Source organism: Triturus cristatus, chromosome 8 (assembly GCF_964204655.1).
Source record: "Triturus cristatus chromosome 8, aTriCri1.1, whole genome shotgun sequence".
Taxonomy (NCBI): Eukaryota; Metazoa; Chordata; class Amphibia; order Caudata; family Salamandridae; genus Triturus; species Triturus cristatus.
This window is the reverse complement of record NC_140591.1, coordinates 1,243,502,287-1,243,515,937: the sequence shown is the minus strand read 5'-3', so window position 1 is coordinate 1,243,515,937 and position 13,651 is coordinate 1,243,502,287. Positions and strand designations below refer to the sequence as shown.

At 53.7% G+C, this 13,651-nt stretch overlaps 1 protein-coding gene across 2 annotated transcripts in view; it reads right to left on the bottom strand.

The window, feature by feature from the left end:
• Positions 1–13,651, bottom strand: part of USP9X (ubiquitin specific peptidase 9 X-linked) — a 1,605,828-nt gene that overhangs the window by 893,825 nt on the left and 698,352 nt on the right. For both annotated transcript variants that reach the window (XM_085622934.1, XM_085622935.1), the window contains exon 20: positions 2,204–2,353. In XM_085622934.1, coding sequence (XP_085479060.1) covers positions 2,204–2,353 — 150 coding nt within the window. The remainder of the gene's footprint in view (positions 1–2,203; positions 2,354–13,651) is intronic.

The window sequence follows — 13,651 nt, the reverse complement described above, 5'->3', positions numbered from 1 at the left end:
TAGCTGCATGTCTCAAAAAAATCCAGTGGATTGCATCCACACCCGAGCACCAAATTTAGTGCCTACCGCTCACTCCAAGCAATCAGTAGTATCCAGGCCAGCCCTAACTGCATATCTGTCTGCATCCTGGTCATTAAGAATTGGTTTGAGCTGAAGAGGCTCAAAACGTACTCGGGACTGCTGGCAAGATCTCAATGGTCATGTTCCGGAGTGCATGAGTATAACAGCCTAATAGGCATACTGTATTGACCGACCTCAATGCCAAGCTGGCAGATTAGAACATTTGCTTTCCGAATGCTCAATCCTTCTGGATTCCCAGTCAGGTACTGTCATAGGAAATTCATTAAGATTTATATTACTGGTGGAAACCTGAACCTCCAAAATCGCAGGAGAAGGATGTTGCAAATAAAATCGGGGTCTCCAGGTGAGTGTCTGGCTTCCTTCCTGTTTACCCAAAGAAAGGCTTTGCCCAAGTGTCAATAAGGGTATCAGTCGGTTAAGTGCAAGTAAGGGCTCATACAAGGCTGAATCATGATGCAAACTCACATTAAGGACATTTGGTTTGACTTCTAAAGAAGCAAGCTGTAGGTGCAGGACCCCAGTCCTACATCTAATGACTACAATAAATGAAGTACTCTCTTCCATAGGAGTTACTAAAGGGGCTCTCTCAACCATGAATAAGGGAAGTTACAAGCACATAGGGAGGGAGCGAGAGAGAGAGCGAGAGATACAAACACACACAAACTCATTGTAATGTGGGGGGTAAATGATCCCCATTGTCATTACCAGGTAGTGGCAAACTGGTCAATCTGAACCAAAATATGATCGAACCTCGGAGGGAAGCTTTGTGGCAGATGAAGTATTTGACCTGAATCAGAACTTATGAGAACCGGGTGTGCTGGAGTGTAGTCAGACTGTAACCACAGTCATGACTGATTCAACTTGTGGCCGCACACCACAAACAGCAGGGGCTTGATCTCCGGCAACATCAGAACTGGCGTCGATTAAGTGAGCAGTGAAGGTCTTGGAGCTGGAAGTTAGATTCTAGGGGCTCACCGGCACCAAGGACGGATCTGCCGGCAGTAACCAGACTATAGGCCCAAGTGGATCCTTGGGGTCGAAAGGCATGCCAGAGGAAGCTGGAAGAATGCCACTAAGCAGCTTCGTTACACAGTCCTGGATCACTTCCAGGTGCATGCCAGTACATTCTTCACATGCCTTGAAGTCCCAAACCAAGCTCAAACACTAGAAGCACACCTATTGGTGGCCCATGACAGACATCGGTTTGCAAAAGTTATGGTACATTGTGAACCCTGTAGACTTCAGTGAGGACACTGCTCCCTTGCACTCTGGGAAAGAATTCAAAGGAATTTCTCAACCTCAAAAAAAGCTACTAGGTTTCCAGATCCCATTTGAAAACGTCTGTACCCAGCCTGGCACCTGGTGAATATCCTAAAGGAGAGGAATCTCCAGTCAGAGGTATCCGTCAGAAAGTATTTTATTGACAGCTAACCATAAGAATACCACTAAAAAGCAATAATTTCTATTTTCCAAGAATCACTGTAATACATTGTCATTATAGTGCCCATGCAAATGTGGCCTACTCCTTGAGGGACAGCTGATCAGTGAATTTGCCTACCTTCTACCACTGTGTTGACTGCCAAAACAATCTGTGCCCCGCTCTTTCCAAAATTGGCTCAACTTCACTGAATGAGAGAGGACATTTTAAATACCAGTGTTCATGTATTGTGCTACAAGGATAGTTAAGACTAAGGTGCTACATTTATCAGCAAGCGGGTTTCCTGCTATTTTTTTTTATAAAAGCAGTCACTTCAAGTAACTGCTGTTAACAGTTGTAACATATACACTGACAGGCGTGGTTTCGCTGCAGTTCACTTTGTTTTAGAAATTATTAGCCACTGGCACGTAGAATTTAACATTCATCTAGGTTTAAAGAATCAATGGAAGAATCATCCATTTGTTTGAAGAGGATTCACCTGATAAAAATATGAATGCTTGTAAATCTCACCGGAATGAAGAGCATCTTCAAAATGTTGTAATGTATATATATGTAACACAGCATCAAATATTCAATACATGTTAAAATCCTATGCACAACAAAGAAATCATAACACAAACTTAATACTGTAAAAATGGTGAACCATTGGAGACAGGTTTTCAATTTCAACTGACAAGTACTCACCACTCCAGGTAAGCAGCTTTCAACTTCAGGGTTAGGACCATCACTATAGTGATTACCATGGTTGCCAGGAGAACCAGTTGAGGAGTCAGAAGAGCTATCAGGACTTGAAGGCATATTGGAACTTATTTGTGTAAGTTTGGCTGTAATTAACTGAAACAAATAATTTGATGTGAAACAAAACCTTTCCTGAAAATGTTTAATATTGTACAAGTAGACATTCAATCATATTCAAAATACTGAATACATAAAAGGAGATATATGTTGCTTACCGGGAACAACAAATCCACAAATCTATAATGTACAAATAATTCTCAGACACTAGGACAGCCTTCACAATTATCAAAATGTTTCATCTAAAAACTCCTTTTTTGTTTGTGAACAGTGTTTCTGTTTATATTTTTTAAATTGAGCACAAGGTAAAACAGCGGCAGCACACAGAATAAAGGTGGAACCTCTCTTCCTCCTTAGAAGGATACGAACAAACGTGGCCAAAGTGATGGTTTAAGCAATGTGTAAAGAAGTAAATGACCTGAGGAAGAAAAGAAGGTCTGGTTCTGAGGACGACCTGGTCCGGATGAACAGCCAGAAAACGAGGCTTTGAAGAAGGAGCATGGAGCTCACTCACCCTGCGAGCAGAGGTGATGGCAACCAGAAAAGTAGCAATTAAAGTAAGAAGTCTGAGAGGACAGTTATGAAGCGGTTCAAAGGGAGCACACATAAGGTAAGTAAGAACAAAGTTCAAGTACCACTGAGGCATTAGGAATGCAACAGGTGGAAACAGACGAGTAGTGCCCTTAATGAAGTGATTTACAACAGGGGACTTGAAAAGAGAATGCTGATCAGGGGGCCTAAGATAGGCCGAAATGGCTGAGAGATAGCCCTTCAGAGTGCCCAGAGCAGAGCCCTACTGGGCCAAAGACAGGAAGAACAAGAGAACCTCAGAAAGAGGGGCAGAAAGGGGATCCACAGCCTTTGCTGGGCACCATGCCACAAATTTGTTCCATTTGCAGTTGTATACCGTCATTGTGGAGGGACGCCTGGCTGCCAAGATAACATCACAGACTTCGGGAGGAAGGTCGAAGGCTGTCAACTGTCGCCGCTCAATCTCCACGCAAGGAGGTGGAGGATGGACAGGTTTGGGTGGAGGACCGTCCCCAGCTGCTGCAACAGACGATCCTCCCGAAGAGGCAGTCAGATCGGAGGATTTGATGGCCATGTGTAACAGCACAGGATACCAGACTCTTCGTGCCCAATCCGAAGCCACAAGGATGACTTGGGCCCAGTTGTGCGTCATCTTCTTCAGCACTCTGGGCAGGAGTGGTATAGGCGCAAAGGCACATAGAAGACCGCAACTACACGCACGACGAAAGGCGTCGCCTTCGAAATTCCAATGCGCAGAATTGCTGACATTGCGTGTTCTCTTCAGTGGCGAACAGATCTAACCAAGGCTCGCCCCACTGCTGAAAGAAACCTTGCACCACCTCAGAATGAAGACTTCATTCATGATCCATCATGCATCTGCGGCTGAGTTCGTCCGCCTTAGCGTTCAGTGAACCTGCCAGGTGTTGAAACACCAGGAATGTGCCCTGATGTTCCAGCCATGTCCAAAGACAGACAGCCTCTTGACATAGGGTCCACGGCCCCACCCCCGCCCTGTTTGTTGCAGTACCACACGGCAGTGGTATTGTCCGTGAACACCTGCACTACACTTCCCTGGACAGAGGGAAGAAATGCTTTCAGTGCAAGACGGATCGCCCGAAGCTCCAGGAGGTTGATGTGGAGCCCAGACTCCGCCAGAGACCAATCCGGAGCCACAAGGATGACTTGGGCCCAGTCGTGCGTCATCTTCTTCAGCACTCTGGGCAGGAGTGGTATAGGCGCAAAGGCACATAAAAGACCGCAACTACACGCACGACGAAAGGCGTCGCCTTCGAAATTCCAATGCGCAGAATTGCTGACATTGCGTGTTCTCTTCAGTGGCGAACAGATCTAACCAAGGCTCGCCCCACTGCTGAAAGAAACCTTGCACCACCTCAGAATGAAGACTTCATTCATGATCCATCATGCATCTGCGGCTGAGTTCGTCCGCCTTAGCGTTCAGTGAACCTGCCAGGTGTTGAAACACCAGGAATGTGCTCTGATGTTCCAGCCATGTCCAAAGACAGACAGCCTCTTGACATAGGGTCCACGGCCCCACCCCGCCCTGTTTGTTGCAGTACCACACGGCAGTGGTATTGTCCGTGAACACCTGCACTACACTTCCCTGGACAGAGGGAAGAAATGCTTTCAGTGCAAGACGGATCGCCCGAAGCTCCAGAAGGTTGATGTGGAGCCCAGACTCCGCCGGAGACCAAGGGCCTCTGATCTCTGTCTCTCCCATGTGGCCACCCCATCCCAGAAGTGACGTGTCGGTCACCACTGTGAAGTCTGGTTGGGGAAGGGAGAGGGATGTGCCGTTGACCCAATCCTGGTTCGTTAGCCACCACGGCAATTGACGTGCAGTGCCCTCCGAGATCTGAACGCAATCAGGCAGATTTCCCCCGATGCTGTGTCCCACTGCAGAGCCCGCATATGCCACCTGACATGATCTACCAGCAGGATGCAGGAGGCCATGAGGCCCAGCAGCCGCAGGGTCATTCTGGCCAAATCCCGGATAGAGGCTGAAAGATCAGAATCATAGCCCAAATATACAGGACTTGCTGCTTGGGAGGATAAACCCGAAACTGCATTGGGTCCAGAACCGGTCAAAAGAAAAGGAGCTTCTGAGAGGGAGTCAGGTGTGACTATGGCACGTTCATAGTGAACCCCAGCGAGTCCAGGAGGTCCACCGTAGTCTGGAGATGGGAAACAACTGTCTGGGGCGAGTCTGCCTTCAACAGCCAGTCGTCGAGATAGGGGAAGACTGGAACCCCTGATCTGCGCAGATGAGCTGCAACCACCGGCATCACCTTCGTGAACACCCGAGGGGCGCTGGTAAGGCCAAAGGTGAGCACGCTAAACTGAAAGTGCTCATGGCCCACCGTGAACCGCAGTTAACGCCGGAGGGCCGGCAGGACGGGGATATGAAAGTAAGCATCCTGCAAGTCCAACGTTCCAATCCAGTCTCCAAGGTCGAGGGCAGACAGAACCTGAGCTAGCATCAACATTTTGAACTTCTCCTTCTGGAGGAAGCGGTTGACGTTCCTGAGATCCCAGATAGGAGGCAGGCCTTTGTCCTTCTTGGGCACCAGAAAGTAGTGGGAATATAAACCATGACCTACTTCTGGGGAAGGAACCCGCTCGATGGCTCCCTTAGCCAAGAGAGCTGTAACTTCCTGTTGGAGAAGGGCCAGATCCCCCAACATTTGATGGTACTGAGGTGGCATGGCCAGGGGGGTAGTCTTGAAGGGGAGGTAGTTTCCCCTTCGGACTATCTGCAAAACCCACCTGTCTGACGTGATGCTGCACCAGCTGGGGAGGTGATAGCGAATCCTGCTGCCCACTGATGATTGGTGGCTTTGAAAGGTCGGACTAGGAGGGTTTGGAGGCTGCTGTAGAGGGGTCGGTGGTGGACTGGCCTGCTCGCTGGCCCTCAGCCACGCAGGGGCTTAAGAGCTTGCTGGGTGGAACGTGGTGGGGCACCCCTTCCGCAGCCACGAAAGGGGCAAAAAGCAGACTGACCCGGGCCGGTGGTGGAGCGGCCCAAGGACTTGCCGTAGCCCGAGAGCCCATGAAGCTCGCTAGCGCATGGTCTGCTTTGTCGCCAAACACGCGATGGCCATCAAAGGGCATGTCCATGAGGGTAGCCTGGACATCACCACAAAAAAACACAGTCGAACTCAGCCAGGCATAGAGTCGAAGGGCTACCAATGTTGAAATTGTCCTGCCTAGCGAGCCGGCAGTGTCCAGTCCACATCGTATGGTAAACTTGGCTGCGTCTCTCCCCTCTGCAACTGCATGGGGAGAGCACGGCCCAGGCTTCCTCCGGGCATTGGAGCAGCACCTGCGCTACCATTTCCCACACAGAGTGGGTGTAACGGCCCAACAGACATGCAGTGTTTACCGACCGCAGTCCCAAGCTGGAGGAAGAAAACATATTTTTCCCAAGATGGTCCAACTGTTTGGATTCCCTAACATGTTGAGCTTTAGAGAATGCGCCTTTGGCCGTCGAGGCTTGGACCACCAAGCTCTCATGGGTGGGTGGTTGGGAGAAGAAAGTGGGATCGCCTGGAGCCGGCGTCGGGCAATCATCCTATCCACAGGAGCCCCTGTGTTGGGCCTTGACCAGGTGCACAAATGATGTCAGTCTGGGCTTCATTAAACGGCAGCAGGGGCTTCGAAGAGCTCGCTGCCAGTTTAAGAACCTCTGTCAGAAAGTTAGTCCTGACCGCCACCGTAGGTAGCTTGAGGTTGAGAGCCTCGGCCGTCCTTCGCAACACCATTGCGTAAGAAGCTCCCTCCTCCGTAGCCACGGTAGGAAGAGACAACAGGCTAAGGTCTGGGGAGGTATCCAGACCACTGGCACCCCCAAACTCCTCTCTCCAGTCCGGATCATACTCCAACTGGTCAGTTAAAGGGTCTCCAGACCCCTCCCAGGCATCCTCACCCTCCCCTGGTTGTCAATCTGGCCTGAAAGAACCAGGGTGGAACAGGGGTACAAAAGTACCCGTCGGCACCGGATCCGGTGTCAGTCGACATCAGTCCGGCTCCGTGTCCACGTCGGGGTGGAGGGCAGGGTCGATGCCGGCTGGGGACACAACCGGTGTCAGCTGCGGCCATGGTGCCAGTGGATTCGGTGCAGTTATGATGAGGTCGACCATTGCCGATCCGGATCCAGGGGGACCCTGCGGTGCCGAAGGCCCAGGGCCCCCAGCCGAGTCCGTGGGGCCTGAAGGCGCACCAGTGGAGTAGGACTGGCCAAAAAATAACATGCATTGCTTTGTAAAAACTTTGAAGCTGGGCAGGGGTTGCTCCAGGTCAAGGGAAGAAGAAGCAGCAGCAGCAGAAGAAGCAGCAGCAGAAGAAGCAGCAGCAGCAGAAGCAGCAGCAGAAGAAAAAGCAGCAGCAGCAGAAGAAGCAGCAGCAGAAGAAGAAGCAGCAGAAGAAGAAGAAGAAGCAGCAGAAGAAGCAGCAGCAGCAGCAGCAGCAGAAGCAGCAGCAGCAGAAGCAGCAGCAGCAGAAGCAGTGGAAGATGCAGCAGCAGAAGAAGCAGCAGAAGAAGCAGAAGCAGCAGCAGCAGAAGCACCAGGTGGTGGTGGTGGCAACAGTGGTTCCGCGAACGAGACCTCGCACGGCGCAGGCTGCCGGGCCTCGAGGAGCTTTCGGGACCGCTCCCGCAAACACTTCATGGCCCGGCAGTCGGAACACGACTTGGGGTTGCGATCCAGGCCCCCCAGGCAAACGCGGTGCCGATACGTCACCGACATCAGTTTTCAGCAGGAACCACAATCCTTGAAACCGGGCATCCCTAATGTGCACCGGGAGTCGAAGACTCAAAAACAGTGTCGACAAAAGTCATCAAAAAAGTCAGTCAAAAAGTGACTGTAGGTACCGCTCTCTCTGGATCTACGCTGGGTGGTGCAGAAAAAGAAGAACTGACATCAGCGGGAAAGGGAGGCGTCTTCGGTAACGATGCATCTGTAAGAAACATTAGTTAGTTAGATTCCTCACCTTAGAATATCCCCAGGCGTCAGGCTTGATCCGGAAAGATTTTTGTAGCAATACCCCTTGCGCGTCGCTAAGCGTCGTCTGCGGCTCCGCGTCCGTCATTGGCGTCGTGCGCCGGAATGACGTCGGAGTACTTAGACGCCGCCCTCGCGCGCTGACGTCAGTTCTTGTACATAGCTTTCCGCGCCAGGAACGCAGAGCCATGCAAAAGACCGACACTGGTGCCAAAAAGTCTAGGGCCCTGAACAGGATGACCTTAACCGTAGATGTCGGTTCGCAGAGCGGGGAGGATGGGTGGGTCGGTGAAGAATCTAACTGACTAATGTTTATTACAGATCCATCGTTACCGAAGGTAAGTTACTTGTTCATCTGAAAGAAACACGTTAGTTAGATTCCTCACCTTAGAATAGATACCCCAGCAATACCAACCCCGGTGGAGGGTCTGCGAACCAAGATCACACCAGAAAGTCCTGGAGAACAGAACGGCCAAAGAAGCCATCTCTCCGGACTTGGCTGTCCAGGCAATAGTGCTTGGCGAACGTGTGCAGTGAGGCCCACGTCGCTGCCCGACAGATGTCCTGCAAGGGAACTCTCCGTCCCAGGGCAGTAGTTGCCGCTGTGGCCCGGGTGGAATGGGCTCTCAGCCCAACAGGAGGGTCCTTTTTCGCCAAGGAGTAACAAACCTTTATACACAATATGACCCACCGTGAGATGGTCCGCTTGTGTACAGCCCTCCCCTTCTTAGCACCTACGTATCCAACAAAAAGTTGGTTGTCCACCCGGAACTGTCCGGTGCGGTCCAAATAAAAGGACAGCGCATGTTAGGGGTCCAGACGGTGGAGCCTCTCTTCCTCTTTCGAAGGATGCGGAGGCGGAAAGAAGGTGGGCAAAGTGACAGATTGCCCGATGTGAAAGGGGGTCACCACTTTTGGAAGAAAAGAAGGACGAGTCCGGAGCACAACCTTGTCCGGATGAACAGAAAGAAAGGGAGGCTTAGATGACAGAGCCTGGCGCTCACTCACCCGTCTAGCCGAGGTGATAGCTACCAGGAAAGCAGTCTTAAGAGTCAGAAAACGAAGTGGGCAATTGTGAAGGGGCTCAAAGGGAGCGCACATCAGAAAGGTCAAGACCAGATTCAAATCCCACTGAGGCATTACGAAGGGGACAGGAGGAAACATGTGAGTAATGCCTTTAAGAAAACGCGAAACAGGGGACTTGAAAAGAGAAGGCTGATCAGGATGCCGTAAGAAAGCAGAGATTGCAGAAAGATAACCTTTCAAGGTGCCCAGGGCAGAGCCCTGCTGGGCCAAAGAAAGAAAAAAAGAGTAGAACCTCAGAAAGAGGGGCGGAAAGGGGAGCCACAGCCTTTGCTGTGCACCATGCCACAAATTTGTTCCACCTGCAGGCGTATACCGATTTTGTGGAGGGACGCCTGGTTGCCAGAATGACGTCACAGACTTCAGGAGGCAAGTCAAATGGCATCAACTGTCGCCGCTCAATCTCCATGCATGGAGGTGGAGACTGGACAGGTTCGGGTGGAGGAACGTCCCCTGCTGCTGCGACAGAAGGTCCTCCTGAAGAGGCAGTCGTACCGGAGGATCGATTGACATACTGAGCAGCTCGGGATACCAGTACCTTCATGCCCAATCCGGAGCCACTAAGATGACTTGGGCCCGGTCGCGCCTGATCTTCTTCAGCACTCTGGGCAGAAGTGGTATAGGCGGAAAGGCGTACAATAGACCGCAACCCCACTCGCAACGAAAAGCGTCTCCGAGCGAGTGCCGCCTTGGAAATTCCAGAGCGCAGAACTGCTGACATTGCGCGTTCTCTTCGGTGGCGAATAGATCTAACCAAGGCTCTCCCCGCTGCTGAAAGAGACCTTGCGCCACCTCGGAGTTCAGACGCCATTCGTGATCCATCATGCACCAGCAGCTGAGTTCGTCTGCTCTGGCGTTCAGAGAGCCCGCCAGATGTTGAACCACCAGGATGATGCCCTGGTGTTCCAGCCATGTCCAGAGGCGCAGAGCCTCCTGACAAAGGGGCCACGACCCCACCTGCCCTGTTTGTTGCAATACCACATGGCGGTGGTGTTGTCCGTGAACACCTGCACAACACTGCCCCAGACAGAGGGAAGGAAGGCTTTCAGTGCAAGCTGGATCGCTCTCAGCTCCAACAAGTTGATATGGAGTTGAGACTCCGCCGGAGACCAGAGGCCTCTGATCTCCGCCTTTCCCATATGGCCCCCCCATCCCAGGAGGGACGCGTCCGTCACTACTACATGCCCCGGTTGGGGTAGGGAGAGGCATCTGCCCCTGACCCAATCGCGGTCCGTGAGCAACCACTGCAACTGTTTCGCAGTGCCCTCCGAGATCAAGACATGGTCGGACAGGATGCCTCGATGCTGGGCCCACTGAAACTTCAGGTCCCACTGCAGAGCATGCATTCGCCACCTAGCGTAATGCACCAACAGGATGCAGGAGGCCATCAGCCCCAGAAGCCGCAGCACCAACCTGACCGAAACCCAGGATAGAGGCCGAAAGATGGGAATCAGAGACTGAATATCCCAGATCCGCTGTTCCGGAGGATAGGCCCGGAACTGCGCCGAATCGAGAACTGCTCCGATGAAAAGGAGCTTCTAGGAGGGTCTCAGGTGTGATTTCGGCACGTTGATGGAGAACCCCAGAAAATGCAGGAGGTTGCCGTAGTCTGGACGTGGGAGACCACTTGCTGTGGCGAGCCCGCCTTCAACAGCCAGTCGTCGAGATAGGGGAAGACTGGAACCCCCGATCTGCGCAGATGAGCTACGACCACCGCCATCACTTTCGTGAACACCCGAGGGGCACTGGTGAGGCAGAAGGGGAGCACGGTGAACTGGAAGTGCTCCTGACGCACCGTGAACCGCAGGTAACGCCGGTGGGCCGGCAGGACGGGGATGTGAAAATAGGCGTCCTGCAAGTCCAACGCTTCCATCCAGTCTCCAGGGTCGAGGGCAGCCAGAACCGTTCCTTCCAGAGGAAGGCGTTGACGCTCCTGAGGTCCAAGATAGGGCGTAGGCCCCCTTTGCCCTTCTTGGGAACCAGAAAGTAGTGGGAATATCAACCATGGCCTACTTCTGGACCAGGAACGCACTCGATGGCCTCTTTGGCCAAGAGGGCCGTAACTTCCTCCTGCAGAATAATCAAGTGATCCTCCGACATACGGTGGCACTGCGGTGGCATGGCTGGAGGGGTAGTCCCGAAGGGGAGGGAGTAGCCCCTTCGGACGATTTGCAGCACCCACCTGTCCGATGTGATGGATCGCCAGTGGAGCAGGTGATGGCGAACTCTGCCGCCCACTGGCGTGGAATGGGCCTGAAAGCTCGGATTAGGAGGGCTTTGAGGCGGATGCTGCCAGGGTGGATGTGGACTGACCGGCACGTTGTCCTCCAGTACCGCCACGGCGGAATCCACGTCCGCGTGCAGGTTGGTTCTGCGGCCGGGGGCTAGGTGCACGTGAGGAGGCTCCCGTTCCTTGGCCACGAAAGGGGCGAAAGGCGGAAGTTTGAGGCCGTGGGGCTGAGAGACCCAAGGACTTTGCCGTAGCCCGGGAGTCTTTAAAACGAGCCAGCGCACTATCCGCCTTCTCACCAAAAAGACGAGTGCCATCAAAGGGCATATCCATGAGGGTACTCTGGACATCCCCCGAGAAAGACTTGGACCGTAGCCAGGCGTGGCGCCGTAGCGCCACCGTGGTGGAAATCGCCCTACCCAGCGAGTTCATGGTGTCTAGTCCACACCGTATGGCATGTCGTGCTGCATCTCGCCCGTCAGCAACCGCCTTGGAGAGACGTGTCCGGGCCTCCTCCGGACACAGGGGCAGCACGTCCTCCACCGTATCCCACAAAGAGTGGGAGATACGGTCCAAAAGACAAGCGGTGTTCAAAGACCGCAGGCCCAAACTCAGGGAAGAGAACAGCTTCTTTCCGAACTGTTCCAGCTTCTTGGATTCCCGATCCGGAACAGCGGACGGGAAGGAGGATTGGGAAGTTGAGGCCTGGATAACCAGATTCTCGGGGATGGGGTGTTGGGACAGGAAACTGGGGTCGCCCGGAGCAGGGCGGTGGCGCCGGGCCACGTTCCGATCCACAGGAGGAACTGTGGAGGGCTTGGACCAAGTGCCCTGCAGAACGTCTATGAGGGCCTCATTGAACTGCAGCAGAGGCTCTGTGGAGCTTGCTGACGGTTGAAGCACCTCTGTGAGGATGTTAGTCCTCACGGCCACAGCAGGCAACTCGAACCCCAGGGCTTCGGCCACCTTGCGCAGCACCACTGAGAAAGCTGCACCTTCCTCCGAGGCCACAGTCGGAGGAGAGATGAAACCAGCATCCGGGGAGGTGTCCATCCCCCAGTTCGTCTGCCCAGTCCTGTGAAAGTTGGCCCTGTCTGGCCATAGGGTCCCCAGACCCCTCCCAGTCGCCCCAGTCATCCGATTCCTGGTAAACAGGAGGAATGATCGGAGCCGGGCGGTAGATGAAACGCTCATCCATCGGCGTCAAGCGGCGCAGCGCCGGTGCCGGGCCCGGACCGGGGAACGGCATCGTCCGGAGACGGCGCCGGAGGCGGAACCGGTGTCGGCGGAGGAGGCGTCGTGAGGTCGACCGGCACCGGCAGAGATCCAGGCCTGGATCCCTCTGGGACCTGCGGCGTCGGGACCGAAGTCATAGACGGCGCCGGAGCCGCCGGCACGCGAGGTCGCCCAGTCGCGCCCGCGGGGCCCGAAGGCGCACCGGCAGGCATCGACGCCGGAGCCAGGCCCCTCATGGCCGAGAGGAAAGCACTGAAATCGTCAGTCCCAGGGACCGACGGGTATGGGGTGGGACGCGGCTCCTGCGGCTCCGACGGAGCCGCGGGGGTGGGACCACCCTGACCCTCGGCTGAGTCGCGCGACCGGCGGGGGGAGTCCAAAGAGCGGTGTCGCCTCTTGGACTTCTTGGATCGCTTCGACTTACCTGAAGACTTCGAGCCCGATGAGCGATGATGGTGGCTGCGGCTTCGCGACCGGTCCTTGGACCTCCTCCTGGACCTGGACCGTGAGCGGCGCGGAGCAGAGTGCCGAAGCTCGAGAAGCTTACGGGACAGCTCCCCACCTAGCCTTCGAGGTCAAGGCCTGACAATCGGGGCACGACTCCGCGTCGTGGTCGGCCCCCAGGCGGTAAAGGCACCGGCGATGGTGGTCCGTCACCGACATCAGTCGATGACAGGAGTCACAGGCTTTAAACCCAGGTATCCTACCGGCACCAGAGTCGAGTCGACAGAAGACCAAAAAGAGTCAAAAAAGTTTAGTCAAAAATTGATTAAGGGGTAAGCTCTTCCCGGATCGGCGCTGTCTGGCACGGAAAAAAGAAGAACTGACGTCAGCGCGCGAGGGCGGCGTCTAAGTACTCTGACAACGTCATTCCGGCGCACAACGCCAACGACGGACGCAAAGCCGCAGACGACGCCTAGCGACGTGCAGGGGCAATTGCTACAAAAATCTTTCCAGATCCAGCCTGACGCCTGGGGATATTCTAAGGTGAGGAATCTAACTAATGTGTTTCTTTCAGATATCCCATGCATAAACAGAACTTGACAGGAGGACGGGCATCTCTCTTACATCACTTCTAAAACGTGGAATGACCTCACACTCCACATCATAGCCACCTTCTCTCGTCTTGAATTCCACAAGAAGCTGAAGACCTGGCTTTTCAATTAACTAAACAACCATAGGAAGAGCTAGGCACACACACCTGCTAGCACAAGGATATCCTCGCTTGTGATAGTGTGC